The sequence below is a fragment of the Salvelinus fontinalis genome, chromosome 10 (genome assembly GCF_029448725.1).
Source record: "Salvelinus fontinalis isolate EN_2023a chromosome 10, ASM2944872v1, whole genome shotgun sequence".
Lineage (NCBI taxonomy): Eukaryota > Metazoa > Chordata > Actinopteri > Salmoniformes > Salmonidae > Salvelinus > Salvelinus fontinalis.
This window is the reverse complement of record NC_074674.1, coordinates 27835343-27851813: the sequence shown is the minus strand read 5'-3', so window position 1 is coordinate 27851813 and position 16471 is coordinate 27835343. Positions and strand designations below refer to the sequence as shown.

Here is a 16471-nt window from a genome sequence, read left to right as displayed (position 1 = left end):
TGAATGAAGATTATGAAGACTACTCTCTTGCTGGCTGATGTAGAGACCTCCATTCCTTTCAGATGGATTTCATTGCTGGCTGCTTCTATGATGGCTTTGTGATGTATGCTAAGGCCTTGGAGGAGACGCTGGCGGAGGGGGGCTCCCAGAGCGATGGAATCAGCATCACACAGAGGATGCAAAACCTGCGATTTTGGGGTGAATATTATGAGTTGATCATGGTGCTGCTTTTAGTTCTTTGCAATCATCCTTTTTGTGTCAGTTGGGTAGGAAACCCATTTTTGCATTATGACTGATATGAAAAGTCTAAATGTGAAGGTTTTCTGTGTTTTAAGGGGTTACAGGACTTGTGACCACAGACAAAAACAATGCTAGGAACACTGATTTCAACCTCTGGGCAATGACAAACCAGGAATCTGGAGAGTATGGGGTAAGTGTTACTTCTGCAGGTAGATCTATTTATTTAACCTTTATTTAACTAGTCAAGACATCTAAAGCTTTGCTATTTTAGAAGCCACTCACAAAAAGACACAACTTGCTATTTTGTTATCAGGCTTTTTTTTTCAGGCAAGTTAACTTTACAGTCACTTTAAAGTCATGGCAGTTATTACTATTCCAAAAAGGACCAATCGTTTATCAACATTACATAATTTGTTGCTAATTTACCAGTGGTAGACAGTGCACCATTATTTTATACTTTATGCAGATATGTTCTGATGAGTGGCGAGTGTGACTTACAAGAGAATCATTGAGTTCCCCAAGTAAACACTTGGCATTATCAATGTGTTTTCCTATGTGAACATTCAATAACAGTGTTCATTTTCAAATTCCTGCTTTTACAATATCCCACAGTGGAGATGGATGCAGAGCTATTCTTTTAAAGCCTCTTGTTTATTTATTGCTAATTGCTGTAGCCAACATTTCAATAGAAATGTATATTTCTAAACTACAAAAATATCTGTTGTCAAAATATCAATTTGTGCACTTTATGATTTATAAAATGGATCTCAATAGTAAACTCGGTGACAATAAATAATAACAGTGAGTGAGAGCAGTACTTTCGGGGGACCGATCTAATCCGTTCCAGATGTTAGTTTTCTGTAATTACTGTAACAAGAATTTCCCTCAATTACTCTCCGCATACTGAATTGGGGAGCTGAAAACCCAATGCTTTGCTTGTGCATTGCCAATTTGCCATCAATGTATTTAAAAATAAATGTTCAACATCATGCAAAGACTAAGGGCTATTACTTTTTGGGAGATATTCTGGGGTCATGACTCTTAATGATATGTTGGGTATTTGATCAGAGTCCGCTAACCTAAACAAAACTCCTTGATTTGAATAAATCACTGATTAGAAAGACACGGTTCTATTGAAACCAGTAGCTATTGAAGCCATTGATGACTGGTTGAGTTGAATGGCCCCCCTGCTCCTCAACAAACTTTTACAACCTGCATAGTTCTTGCCCTCTCAGTGGGGCTGCCCTTCTCCTTCACAGACTGAGTAGCAGGGAGGACCCAACCCAACATGCCTGTCTGGTGCTCCACTATGGAGGCAGGCTATATTGACATTCTCCAGCAGCTGGTTAGAGACATTGGAGTCATGTTTCACAATGCCCTTCTGTAACAAGGGAAGCTATTAACAGGGCTGGCAAATGCCATATCATCAAACAATAAAGCTCCCGCCGCCTGAGATGAAAGAACACCGTTTCTCAGACAACCTTTTCAAAACTACTAATTTGTCTCAGAAGGGCCAGTAAGTCAACGATACCCTGTCTTGCGTTATACATGAGTATATTTTAATGTTTAACATTTTAGTCATATAGTTATTTATTATGGGCATGCCCACAAAACATTCAGGCCAAACTTTTGCTTTCTTCACTGATGGGCTTTCATGTTTTAAAGGCATTGAAGGAGAGTAGCAGCTATTTTAATATGCAGCTTTAATGCTACTGTGAAATTTAAACAGGCTCTCATTTTCATAATACTCTGCGGTGTGATATTTATTGGAAGTGGGAGAAAAAGGGCTCATTTTGATTATGTAACATGCTTCTTATTCATCCCTCTGAATGTATAATTTGGCCATGGGAATCGAGTTTGTAAACAAAGCAAAAAGTTTTTCTTGGTGTTTTGCAGCTTGTGGCCCATTACAATGGAACTAACAAAGAGATCATCTGGTCCTCAACGGAGAGGATTCATTGGCCCAAAGGGAGCCCACCTCTGGATAACCCACCGTGCGTCTTCTCTTCTGATGATCCCATCTGCATTGATGGTAGGTCAAGTAGGCTGGCTCCTGTACAAGTGATTTAATGGTTAAGTCAGGTGCTTATATAGTATTACAGCAGTTTGAATAATTATTTGTAGTGTTGTACCATCTTTGTTGATGCTACAGTTAAAGTCGGAAGTTTACATACACTTAGGTTGGAGTCATTAAAACTCTTTTTTTCAACCACTCCACAAATTTCTTGTTAACAAACTATAGTTTTGGCAAGTCGGTTAGGACATCTACTTTGTGCATGACACAAGTCATTTTTCCAACAATTGTTTACAAACAGATTATTTCACTTATAATTCACTGTATCACAATTCCAGTGGGTCAGAAGTTTACATACACTAAGTTGACTGTGCCTTTAAACAGCATGGGAAATTCCAGAAAATGATGTCATGGCTTTAGAAGCTTCTGATAGGGTAATTTACTTTATTTGAGTCAATTGGAGGTGTACCTGTGGATGTATTTCAAGGCCTACCTTCAAACTCAGTGCCTCTTTGCTTGACATCATGGGAAAATCAGCCAAGACCTCAGAAAAAAATCTGGTTCATCCTTGGTAGCAATTTCCAAATGCCTGAAGGTACCACATTCATCTGTACAAACAATAGTATGCAAGTATAAACACCATGGGACCACGCAGCCGTCATACCGCTCAGGAAGGAGACGTGTTCTGTCTCCTAGAGATTAATGTACTTTGGTGTGAAAAGTGCAAATCAATCCCAGAACAACAACAAAGGACCTTGTGAAGACGCTTGAGCAAACCGGTACAAAAGTACAGTTCTGTGAAAAAGTATTTGCCCCCTTCCTGATTACTTGTTTTTTTTAACATTTGTCACACTTAAATGTTTCAATTCATCAAACACATTTAAATATTACACAAAGTCAACAAAAATTGCAGTTAAATTATGATTTTATTTATTAAGGGAGAAAAGCTATCCGAACCTTCATGGCCCTATGTGAAAAAGTAATTGCCCCCTAAACCTAATAACTGGTTGTGCCACCCTCAGCAGCAACAACTGCAATCAAGCATTTGCGATAACTGGCAATGAGGCTTTCACATCGCTGTGGAGGAATTTTGGCCCACTCTTCTTTGCAGAATTGTTTTAATTCAGCCACATTGGAGGGTTTTTGAGCATGAACCGCCTTTTTAAGGTCACGCCACAGCATCTCAATCAGATTCAAGTCCGGACTTTGACTAGGCCACTCCAAAACCTTCATTTAGTTTTTTTAAGACATTCAGAGGTGGACTTGCTGGTGTGTTTTGAATCATTGTCCTGCTGCAGAACCCAAGTGCGCTTCAGCTTGAGGTCACAAACTGATGGCCGGACATTCTCCTTCAGGATTTTTAGGTAGAGAGCAGAATTCATAGTTCCATCAATCCCAGCAAGTCGTCCAGGTCCTGAAGCAGCAAAGCAGCCCCAGACCATCACACTACTACCACCATATTTGACTGTTGGTATGATGTTCTTTTTCTGAAATGCTGTGTTACTTTTATGCCAGATGTAACGGACGCACACCTTCCAAAAAGTTCACCTTTTGTCTTTTCAGTCCATAGAATATTTCCCCAAAAGTCTTGGGGATCATCAAGATGTTTTTTGCCAAAAGTGAGACGAGCCTTTATGTTCTTTTTGGTCAGCAGTGGTTTCCGCCTTGGAACTCTACCATGGATGCCATTTTGCCCAGTCTCTTTCTTATGGTTGAGTCATGTAGTTCTTTAGATGTTGTTGTGGGTTCTTTTGTGACCTCTTGGATGAGTCGTCGCTGCGCTCTTGGTGTAATTTTGGTAGGCTGGCCACTCCTGGGAAGGTTCACCACTGTTCCAAATTTTCTCCATTTGTGGATAATGTATCTCACTGTGGTTCTCTGGAGTCCCAAAGCTTTAGAAATGGCTTTGTAACCCTTTCCAGACTGATAGATGTCAATTACTTTGTTTCTCATCTGTTCCTGAATTTCTTTGGATTGCAGCATGATGTCTTGATTTTTGAGATCTTTTGGCCTACTTCACTTTGTCATACAGGTTCTATTTAAGTGATTTCTTGATTCAACAGGTCTGGCAGTAGTCAGGCCTGGGTGTGGCTAGTGAAATTGAACTCAGCTTTCCAAAAAATGTGATTTAAACATAGTAAATTCATGATTTAACAAGGGGGGGCAATTACTTTGTCACATAGGGCCATGAAGGTTCAGATAGCTTTTTTATTTTAACCTCTCTAGGGTATGTGGGACGCTAGCGTCCCACCTGGCCAACATCCAGTGAGATTGCAGAGCGCCAAATTCAAATACAGAAATACTAATTATAAAAATTCAGAAAACAAAATATATTTTACATAGGTTTAAAGATTAACTTCTTGTGAATCTAACAACGGTGTCAGATTTTAAAAATGCTTTACGGCGAAAGCATACCTTACGATTACTTGAGAACATAGCCCAGCAGACAAATCATTACAAACAGTAACCAGCCAAGTAGAAGAGTTATACAAGTCAAAAATAGAGATAAAATGAATCCCTTACCTTTGATGATCTTCATATGTTTGCACTCAGAAATTCATTTACTCAATAAATGTTCCTTTTGTTCGATAAAGTCTCTTTATATCCAAAAACCTCCGTTTTGTCTGCGCGTTTTCTTCAGTAATCCACAGGCTCAAACGCAGTCAAAACAGGCAGACAAAATCCAAATTGTATCCGTAAAGGTCATAGAAACATGTCAAACGATCTTTATATTCAATCCTCAATTTGTTTTTAGCCTAACTAATCGATAATATTTCAACCGGACAATAACGTCGTCAATATAAAAGGTAAACAAGAAAGGCACTCTCTCTGGTCGCGCGCATGAAAAAGCCCTGTGACACTTTAGGGTCCACTCATTCAGACTGCTCTTATTCCCTCATTTTTCAGAATACAAGCCTGAAACAATTTCTAAAGACTGTTGACATCTAGTGGAAGGCATAGGAACTGCAATTTGAGTCCTAAGTCAATGGATACTGAAATGGCATTGAATAGAAAAAAAGAAAGAAAAAAAAGAAAAAAATCCTGAATGGATTTTTCACAGGTTTTCGCCTGCCAAATCAGCTCTGTTATACTCACAGACACTATTTTAACAGTTTTGGAAACTTTAGAGTGTTTTCTATCCAAATCTGCATATCATATCTTCTGGGCCCGAGTAGCAGGCAGTTTAATTTGGGCATGCTTTTCATCCAAAATTCCAAATGCTGCTCCCTACCCTAGAGAAGTTAGTAAATAAAATGATCACCTAAAAACTGCATTTTGTGTTTACTTTAATGACCATCGTTATGTTTGGAGAAAAAAGGGGGAGGCTTGCAAGCTGAAGAATGCCATCCCAACCGTGAAACACAGGGGTGGCAGCATCATGTTGTGGGGGGCTTTGCTGCAGGAGGAACTGGTGCACTTCACAAAATAGAGGACATCATGAGGTAGGAAAATGATGTGCATATATTGAAGCAACATCTCAAGACATCGGTCAGGAAGTTAAAGCTTGGTTGCAAATGGGTCTTCCAAATGGACAATGACCCCAAGCATACTTCCAAAGTTGTTGCAAAATGGCTTAAGGACAACAAAGTCAAGGTATTGGAGTGGCCATCACAAAGCCCTGACCTCAATCCTATAGAAAATTGGTGGGCAGAACTGAAAAAACGTGTGCAAGCAAGGAGGCCTACAAACCTGACTCAGTTACACCAGCTCTGTCAGGATTAATGGGCCAAAATTCACCCAACGTATTGTGGGAAGCTTGTGGAAGGCTACCCGAAACGTTTGACCCAAGTTAAACAATTTAAAGACAATGCTACCAAATACTAATTGAGTGTATGTAAACTTCTGACCCACTGGGAATGTGATGATAGAAATAAAAGCTGAAATAAATAATTCTCTCTACTATTATTCTGACATTTCACATTCTAAAAATAAAGTGGTGATCCTAACTGAACTAAAACAGGACATTTTTACTAGGATTAAATGTCAGGAACTGTGAAAAACTGAGTTTAAATGTATTTGGCTAAGGTGTATGTAAACTTCCGACTTCAACTGTACATAAGTATTCACACCCCTGAGTCAATACTTTGTAGAAGCACCTTTGGCAGCAATTACAGCTGTGAGTCTTTCTGGGAAGCCTCTAAGAGCTTTCCACACCTGGATTTCCCATTATTCTTTTCAACATTCAACTGTTTGTTGATCCTTGCTTTACAACAATTTTCAGGTCTTGTTATAGATTTAAGTCAAAACTCTAACTCGGCCACTTGGGAACATTCACTGTCTTCTTGGTAAGCTACTCCAATGTACATGCACATTTGTGGCCTGCTGGAGGTCATTTTGCAGGGCGCTGGCAGTGCACCTCCTTGCACAAAGGCGGAGGTAGCGGTCCTGCTGCTGGGTTGTTGCCCTCCTACGGCCTCCTCCACGTCTCCTGATGTACTGGCCTGTCTCCTGGTAGCGCCTCCATGCTCTGGACACTACGCTGACAGACACAGCAAACCTTCTTGCCACAGCTCGCATTGATGTGCCATCCTGGATGAACTGCACTACCTGAGCCACTTGTGTGGGTTGTAGACTCCGTCTCATGCTACCACTAGAGTGAGAGCACTGCCAGCATTCAAAAGTGACCAAAACATCAGCCAGGAAGCATAGGAACTGAGAAGTGGTCTGTGATCACCACCTGCAGAATCACTCCTTTTTTGGGGGTGTCTTGCTAATTGCCTATAATTTCCACCTTTTGTCTATTCCATTTGCACAACAGCATGTGAAATTTATTGTCAATCAGTGTTGCTTCCTAAGTGGACAGTTTGATTTCACAGAAGTGTGATTGACTTGGAGTTACATTGTGTTGTTTAAGTGTTCCCTTTATTATTTTGAGCAGTGTATATATATATATATATATATATGTGTGTATATATATACAGTGGGGAGAACAAGTATTTGATACTTACAAAGTATGTAGAGGTCTGTAATTTTGATCATAGGTACACTTCAACTGTGAGAGACGGAATCTAAAACAAAAATCCAGAAAATCACGTTGTATGATTTTTAAGTAATTAATTTGCATTTTATTGCATGACATAAGTATTTGATACATCAGAAAAGCAGAACTTAATATTTGGTACAGAAACCTTTATTTGCAATTACAGAGATCTTACGTTTCCTGTAGTTCTTGACCAGGTTTGCACACACTGCAGCAGGGATTATGGCCCACTCCTCCATACAGACCTTCTCCAGATCCTTCAGGTTTTGGGGCTGTCGCTGGGCAATACGGACTTTCAGCTCCCTCCAAAGATGTTCTATTGGGTTCAGGTCTGGAGACTGGCTAGGCCACTCCAGGACCTTGATATGCTACTTACGGAGCCACTCCTTAGTTGCCCTGGCTGTGTGTTTCGGGTCGTTGTCATGCTGGAAGACCCAGCCACGACCCATCTTCAATGCTCTTACTGAGGGAAGGAGGTTGTTGGCCAAGATCTCGCGATACATGGCCCCATCCATCCTCCCCTCAATACGGTGCAGTCATAATCCATGACGGCGTTGTGTGTTACTAATGGTTTTCTTTGAGACTGTGGTCTCAGCTCTCTTCAGGTCATTGACCAGGTCTTGCCGTGTAGTTCTGGGCTGATCCCTCACCTTCGTCATGATCATTGATGCCCCACGAGGTGAGATCTTGCATGGAGCCCCAGACCGAGGGTGATTGAACTTCTTGAACTTCTTCCATTTTCTAATAATTGCGCCAACAGTTGTTCCCTTCTCACCAAGCTGCTTGCTTATTGTCCTGTAGCCCATCCCAGCCTTGTGCAGGTCTACAATTTTATCCCTGATGTCCTTACACAGCTCTCTGGTCTTACCATTGTGGAGAGGTTGGAGTCTGTTTGATTGAGTGTGTGGACAGGTGTCTTTTATACAGGTAACGAGTTCAAACAGGTAATACAGGTAATCAGTAGAGAACAGGAGGGCTTCTTAAAGAAAAACTAACAGGTCTGTGAGAGCTGGAATTCTTACTGGTTGGTAAGTGATCAAATACTTATGTCATGCAATAAAATGAAAATGAATTACTTAAAAATCATACAATGTGATTTTCTGGATTTTTGTTTTAGATTACGTCTCTCACAGTTGAAGTGTACCTATGATAAAAATTACAGACCTCTACATGCTTTGTAAGTAGGAAAAACTGCAAAATCGGCAGTGTATCAAAAACTTGTTCTCCCCACTGTATATCTTATGTACATTTGTATATGATCACATACTGTGTATAAGGTTTGAAATTATTATGTTTTAGTCAAATATTTTATCTGCTTGGGCTTCTTTCGGTCAATTTGCAGTCTACAAATGATTAGTAATTATGTTCCTGCTCCCAGGCCATACGCTCAAGAGAAAATCGGCCCATGGCTGAATCTAGTTGCTATTTAGTATGCCTGGTGAACAAGGTTAAGAGACCAATAGGATCCTGCCTTGTTTAGGAATGACCTTCTGACTCAACTAGCATGAGTTGGACTGAAGGGGAACTGGAATGGCGCCCCACAGATGGTCACTTAAAGAAGAATGGTTGAAAAAGGCACATTTGAAAATACGATGTAACAAGTGTGTTGAATATATCTTCAAGAAGCCACAAGTTTGAGTTTAATTTAGGCTAGTGTGGCAGTAAAATTAGTTATTTTTTAGGAATTTCAGGATTGTTGAAATGTTCCTGGTGGATATTATGCCTGAAAGTGCTGGCAAAATAGCATACCCAAATACAGAATATATTAATTTCAGGAATGTATTGTGTGGTTTTTGAAAGCATAATTTGGTTCGCTGTATTTTCAGCTCACCTTCCAGTGCTGGGGATTGTAGCTGTTGGGTCTGGCTTAGCCCTCATCATTTTTGGAATCTCCAGCTTCCTTATTTACAGGTGAGTTGTTTTGTTCACACAGGCTTGTGCTCTGAAGACGGAGTAGTTGAAATAAACATATTTAATCTTGGAGGGAGGGGTAGACTGAGAGAGAGGGAGCGATGGAGAGTGAGATATTTATTTATAAGGAACACAAAAGGTGCCAGCATGGAATTGACATGACCGTTGCCAGGAGCAACCGCTCAGCAGCTGATGGTGCAGAAGTATGTCAGTTGCCAAGGCAAACTCCATTACACTACCTGGCCTAAATACAGTGCCTTCAGAAAGTATTCACACTTTTTCCACATTTTGTTGTTACAGCCTGAATTTAAAATGGATTCCATTGAGATTTTTTTTGCCACTTGCCAAAATACCCCATAATGTCAAAGTGGAATTATGTTTTTTTTGTTATAAAAAAATTAAAAGCTGAAATGTCTTGAGTCAATAAGTATTCAACCCCTTTTTTATGGCAAGCCTAAATAAGTTCAGGGGTAAAAATGTGTTTAACAACTTACAATAATTTGCATGGAAGCTGTGTGCAATAATAGTTTTTAACATGATTTTTGAATGACTACCTCATCTCTGTACCCCACACATACAATTATCTGTAAAGTCCCGCAGTCGAGCAGTGAATTTAATACACAGATTGTACCACAAAGAGCAGGGAGGTTTTCCAATGCCTCGCAAAGAAGGTACAAAAATCTGACATTGAATATATCTTTGAGCATTGTGAAGTTATTAATTACACTTTGGATGGTGTATCAATACACCCAGTCACTACAAAGATATAGGCATCCTTCCTAACTCAGTTGCCGGAGAGGAAGGAAACCGCTCAGGGATTTCCATGAGGCCAATGGGGACTTTAAAACAGTTACAAATTTTAATCATCCAGGCTGTATCACATCCGGCCGTGATTTGGAGTACCATAGGGTGGCGCACAATTGGCCCAGCGTCGCCATTGTAAATAAGAATTTGGCTGTGATAGGAGAAAACTGAGGATGGATCAACAACATTGTAGTTACTCCACAATACAAACCTAATTGACAGAGTGAAAAGAAGGAAGCCTGTACAGAATAAAAAATATTCCAAAACATGCATCCTGTTCACAATCAAGGCTCTAAAGTAATACTGTGAAAAATGTGACAGTGTTATGTTTGAGGCAAATTCAATACAATACATTGAGTACCACTCAACATATTTTCAAGAATAGTGGTGGCTGCATCATGCTATGGGTATGGACTGGGTAGTTTTTCAGGATAAAAAATAAACTGAATGTCGCTAAGCACAGCCAAAATCCTAGAGGAAACCCTGTTTCAGTCTGCTTTCCACCAGACACTGGGAGATTAATTTAACTTTCAGCAGGACAATAACCTAAAACACAAGGCCAAATCTACATTGGAGTTGCTTACCAAGAAGACAGTGAATGTTCCCAAGTGGCCGAGTTAGAGTTTTGACTTAAATCTGCTTGAAAATCTATAACAAGACCTGAAAATTGTTGTTAAGCAAGGATCAACAAACAGTTGAATGTTGAAAAGAATAATGGGCAATCCAGGTGTGGAAAGCTCTTAGAGGCTTCCCAGAAAGACTCACAGCTGTAATTGCTGCCAAAGGTGCTTCTACAAAGTATTGACTCAGGGGTGTGAATACTTATGTACAGTTGAAGTCGGAAGTTTACATACACCTTAGCCAAATACATTTAAACTCAGTTTTTCACAGTTCCTGACATTTAATCCTAGTAAAAATGTCCTGTTTTAGTTTAGTTAGGATCACCACTTAATTTTAAGAATGTGAAATGTCAGAATAATAGTAGAGAGATTGATTTATTTCAGCTTTTAATTCTTTCATCACATTCCCAGTGGGTCAGAAGTTTACATACACTCAATTAGTATTTGGTACCATTGCCTTTAAATTGTTTAACTTGGGTCAAACGTTTCGGGTAGCCTTCCACAAGCTTCCCACAATAAGTTGGGTGAATTTTGGCCCATTCCTCCTGACAGAGCTGGTGTAACTGAGTCAGGTTTGTAGGCCTCCTTGCTCGCACACGCTTTTTCAGTTATGCCCACCAATTGTCTATAGGATTGAGGTCAGGGCTTTATGATGGCCACTCCAGTACCTTGACTTTGTTGTCCTTAAGCCATTTTGCCACAACTTTGGAAGTATGCTCGGGGTCATTGTCCATTTGGAAGACCCATTTGCAACCAAGCTTAAACTTCCTGACTGATGTCTTGAGATGTTGCTTCAATATAGCCACATCATTTTCCTTTCTCATGATGCCATCTATTTTTTGAAGTGCACCAGTCCCTCCTGCAGCAAAGCACCCCCACAACATGATGCTTCCACCCCCGTGCTTCACGGTTGGGATGGTGTTCTTCAGCTTGCCCTTTTCCCTCCAAACGTAACGATGGTCCTTATGGCCAAACAGTTCTATTTTTGTTTCATCAGACCAGAGGACATTTCTTCAAAAAGTACGATCTTTGTCCCCATGTGCAGTTGCAAACCGTAGTCTGGCTTTTTTATGGCGGTTTTGGAGCAGTGGCTTCTTCCTTGCTGAGTGGCCTTTCAGGTTATGTCGATATAGGACTCGTTTTACTGTGCCTATAGATACTTTTGTACCTGTTTCCTCCAGCATCTTCACAAGGTCGATTGTTGTTGTTCTGGGAGTGATTTGCACTTTTTGCACAAATGCACATTCATCTCTAGGAGACAGAAGGTGTCTTCTTCCTGAGCGGTATGACGGCTGCGTGGTCCCATGGTGTTTATACTTGCGTACTATTGTTTGTATAGATGAACGTGGTACCTTGTCATGCACAAAGTAGATGTACTAACCGACTTGCCAAAACTATAGTTTGTTAACAAGAAATTTGTGGAGAGGTTGAAAAACGAGTTTTAACGACTCCAACCTAAGTGTATGTAAAGTTCCGACTTCAACTGTACATGCGTACATACAGTACCAGTCAAAAGTTTGGACACCTACTCATTCAAGTTTTTTTTTTTTTTTTTTTTACTATTTTCTAATAATGAAGACATCAACACTATGGAATCGTGAGATATTTTTCTGTGAGATATTTTTGTATTTCATTTAAAATAAATTAGCAAAAAATTCAAAACTTATTTTCACCTTGTCATTATGAGGTATTGTGTGTAGATGGGTGAGGAAAAACATTTTATTTAATTAATTTTGAATTCGGCTGTAACACAACAAAATGTGGAATAAGTCCAGGGGTATGTATACTTTCTGAAGGCACTGTAGTTGAACGCCTGCATAGTTACACTCGCATAATAATCATTAACACGTTACTTTGTTATTATTCTTTACACTGAATGTAGACAGATCTTTGGTTGATCCCCACTCGCATTTTATGAACTTTGCTACAAACATGTTTGTGAACTGATATAGAGTTGTAGTGAGTTTTCAGAATAAATTATAGTTTTGCATAATTGGCTTTTTAATTGAGGTGGCAAAAAAAACACCCGTGTGCTTATGCATCTGCTGGGAAAATAATTGGTACTCTGAACCCTGTCTATGTAGAGAAACATGTGAATGTTTGCACGTGCTCTTCAAGCAGTTGGAGTTTTGAGCTGTAAATGAAAGCATTACTGTCACCCCAAATATTGATGTTAATATTGTCCGTCACAGGTGGAACCTTGATAATTCATATTAATTATGTTTTAAATATTAAAACATTAATTGGCCTCTATTTGTCAGGATGTTAATGACCAAATCTTTATCATTACTTATCACAGTTTCTTTAAAATGTATGCCTTAGGAAATAGAGACTGAAAAGTGAAACAGAAATAAGTGCATATAGACATATTTTTGGGGCATTAGCTTTAAATGAAACTCCATGGTTTGGTCATATATGGGGTTCTCTTATACAAAATGTGAACACACATTTTCTCACAGACGTCACCATTTATTGTGTGATTTTCTTCCATGTGTATCGTGCACCATTCAAAGGAGGGTCAGCTTGGCTTTCTAATGACGTCTGACTAGGGTTTAAATGTGTGTGCAGTGTGAGCGGGAAGTTGAGCAGAACCTACTAGGCTATGTAGTTTAATGGAGAGTTGGTCCAGCAAAGGTATTCACATATGGGATTTATGAAACAATAGAGCTAGTGTGGAGCCCCACACTCTGGTGCTGCGGCTGCCAGAGGCCTGCAAACGAAGGCCTTTAAATAGAAAAATATTTTTGGGAAGAGATAATTGGTTTAATGGTGTTTCCTGCCCTGAAAGGTTGCGCTGCTCCCCTGCAATGATGTGAAATTTCCATTCTTCCATACGGGCACAGTCCAGAGAGCTTATATACCCACCGGCATGGAACAAATAACGTTACAAAATTGATTGTTTGTTGATTTGTGTATCTGGCTTTTGTTTTTACTAATTGTAGCTGATCAGACACCAACTTAACTTGTAGTTCTTATTGTTTGGTACTACTTATGTCTGTTTTTGAAGTTTCGGAATTTAAACCCTAATAAAAACAGAATTTAAAACAGTTTCCTGCTTAGTCAAGGAGTCACTTGAAAGCCCAGTGCCTTTTTTTAATACTCTGAACTGGCTGGAATGCAGGGCCATGGAGGTTTTCAATGTTAGGACCCAGCAAAAGGTTTTTGGACTGTTTGACTTGAAAATGTGCTCTAAAATAAACAAATAATAGTCTCTTTTGGGGCCAACTCGGGTGGCTCAGTAGAAGCATAAAATCCACCAATATGCAAACGCTGCAAAAATCCACTGCCACCATCTGGAAGTGTTTTACACCTTTTAGATTGGCCTGGAATGTGTGGGCTCTGCTCTTTTCAATGTGTCAAACTAATAAGGATTTCCCCCGCAAAATGCTCACTTTCTCAACATTTGAGCTATGCGTGAGGAAAATAGTTTGATTTTAAAAACATGGACTTTTTGCAGCAAATTGGTGAATGCTGAGAAACACCAGGTCCTGAGAGATCTGCACCAGATGTGTTGATTCACTTGGATATTTTTTCCCAAGTCTCGGAGTGACTGCCAGTTATACTGGTGTTTAAAAATAACACCAGAAAAATGTCCTGAAATCAGTGACCTGAAAATTAAAATGTCAATAAATATTAAAGTGGGCTATTTTTGGTCACAGTATTTACTGTTGGCCTGATAACTTGCAGTTACAGTAACTTGCAGTTCGATCAACATCACGGAGGAAGCATTGCAGCATTACATCATTACAGACTTATTATTCACTATACCACAACTTATATTTGATAATTTTTTAGTAGAGCTGTTTACAATTCAAACTATACCCTCTGACAGTGTTAGACTACAGAACCCAAATCATTGAACAACTGCATTTAACAGATAGTATCTGATAAAATATCACTAATAAAAAGATGAATATCTCATTTGAAATGGCAAGTTTCAATTCTGTTGAAAAATCACAAATACATTGCTCATCAGTAATGATTCTGTCAATACTGATGATTCTGTCATTTCTGTTTCACCAATCTGATAACAACCATTCCATGCATACTGCATCTACATGTGAGCGTTCAGTTCTGTGCCTTTGTTGTAAACCCCTTTATTAATGTGTCCTCCTGCTGTTCCTGTTGAAGGAAACTGAAGCTGGAGAAGGAGTTGGCTGGAATGCTGTGGAGGATAAAGTGGGAGGACCTGCAGTTTGAGAGCCCCAACAAATACCCCAAAAAAGCAGGCAGCCGTCTGACCCTCTCACAGGTACGTTTGTCTCTGAAATATCCTGTCAAGACTCAAACCAATGAATGATCTGTAGTATGTTGTATATTAGTCATTCAGAGCAATCTCATATTATGACATGCTGGTTGCCTAAAAGATTTCCTCACAATTTGATCTTAATATTGTTTTTCAATTTATCAGTAGTCATGGCACTGCAGTGCGTCAGAGATTAAGACGTTCTTGTTTCTCTTGCAGATTAGAATTCCAATTTATTGCGTGAAATGAAAGGCTCGTCCTCTCTATAGACCTAAAGTATCACAGAGGATAGATAACTGTCTCTGGGTACTATTATTTATTATTGTTTAGTAGCAAACAAAAGAGCAAACATGTCATTATCGTGTATCTATTGTGTAGTTACATGTCGGTGTCTGTACTTACAGTATATGTTTTACACTGAGAAAGAAAAAGAGAAAGACAGAGAAGGAGTGAAAGACAGTCCAAATCATTTGTTAGTTTACATATTCTTGAACGTCTTCCCAGTGGTTTATTGAAGGTAGCTGGGTTTGCGGTGGCAGACTCATATTAAATGATTGTTAAAATATCCCCAAGTCTGGCTCATACATACATACAATTCATATGTTTTTTTTATATTACAACAGTTGCTTCGAGAAAGAGATTTTGTTTAACAAAGTAATTGTCAACAAACAAAGTAACAAAGCTTGTCAACAAAATTATTGGCACCCCTGTTCTATTTTCATGTAATCTGACCATAGCACCACCTGGAGGCTGATAAACTGTGTTGGCACTTGGATTGGAACCGGTGCTTTGGTCAGGTGACATGAAAATAAAGCTCTTTGGCCACGTACACCAGTGGTGGGTTTGGTGTTGAAAAACAGAAGCATATGCAGAAAAATGTGGTGGTGGATCTTTTTGATGTTTTTTCTTCCACTGGTCCTGGGGCCCTTGTTAACAGTATCATGAACTTTACCAAGTACCAGGACATTTTAGCCAAAACCTGGTTGCCTCTGCCAGGCGGCTGACACTTGGCTGCAAGTGGATCTTCCAGCAAGACAGTAACCCCAAGCACTAATCAAAATCCACAAAGAAATGGTTACTTGGCCATAAAATCAACATTTTGCAATGGCCATCTCAGTCTCCGGACATGAACAACATTGAAACCCTGTAGTTTGAAGAGGGCAGTTCATAAGAGCAGAGTAGAACAAATAATATCAAGGATCTGAAAAGATTCTGTATGGAGGAATGGTCTAATATCCCTCCCAATGTGTTCTCCCATTTCATAAAACATTATAGAAAAAGGCTAAGTGACGGTGTCCTCGCAAGGCTAGGGTGAGAGTATTGAAAACAGGGGTGCTACTAAATTTGACATTTTTATTATTTGTTAAACAAAATCTGTTTCTCTGAGCAATTGTATTAGTATAAAATAACAATTTCTATTTTTTTTGCATACAATATAGCTCAGTATTTGTATTTTATAGTCATTTTTTGCTTATCTTTATCAAGGGTGCCAATAATTACACACGTACAGGCATTCATGCACACACTTTCTTCAGTACAAGTTTTCAGTCCAAGTCCTGGGATAAAACTGTGGAAAACATGTTGATTTTCAAAACAAATTTATTTTCCAGTATGCCATGTGTTGCCAATATTTGCATTATTTACAAATATGTAGT

General features: G+C 39.3%; 1 protein-coding gene across 1 annotated transcript in view; it reads left to right on the top strand.

The window, feature by feature from the left end:
- LOC129863906 (atrial natriuretic peptide receptor 2-like) overlaps nucleotides 1–16471 on the top strand; it is a 45949-nt gene that overhangs the window by 8653 nt on the left and 20825 nt on the right. Inside the window, exons 4-8 of the mRNA XM_055936309.1 lie at nucleotides 63–198; nucleotides 336–430; nucleotides 2137–2272; nucleotides 9062–9146; nucleotides 14702–14822. Coding sequence (XP_055792284.1) covers nucleotides 63–198; nucleotides 336–430; nucleotides 2137–2272; nucleotides 9062–9146; nucleotides 14702–14822 — 573 coding nt within the window. The remainder of the gene's footprint in view (nucleotides 1–62; nucleotides 199–335; nucleotides 431–2136; nucleotides 2273–9061; nucleotides 9147–14701; nucleotides 14823–16471) is intronic.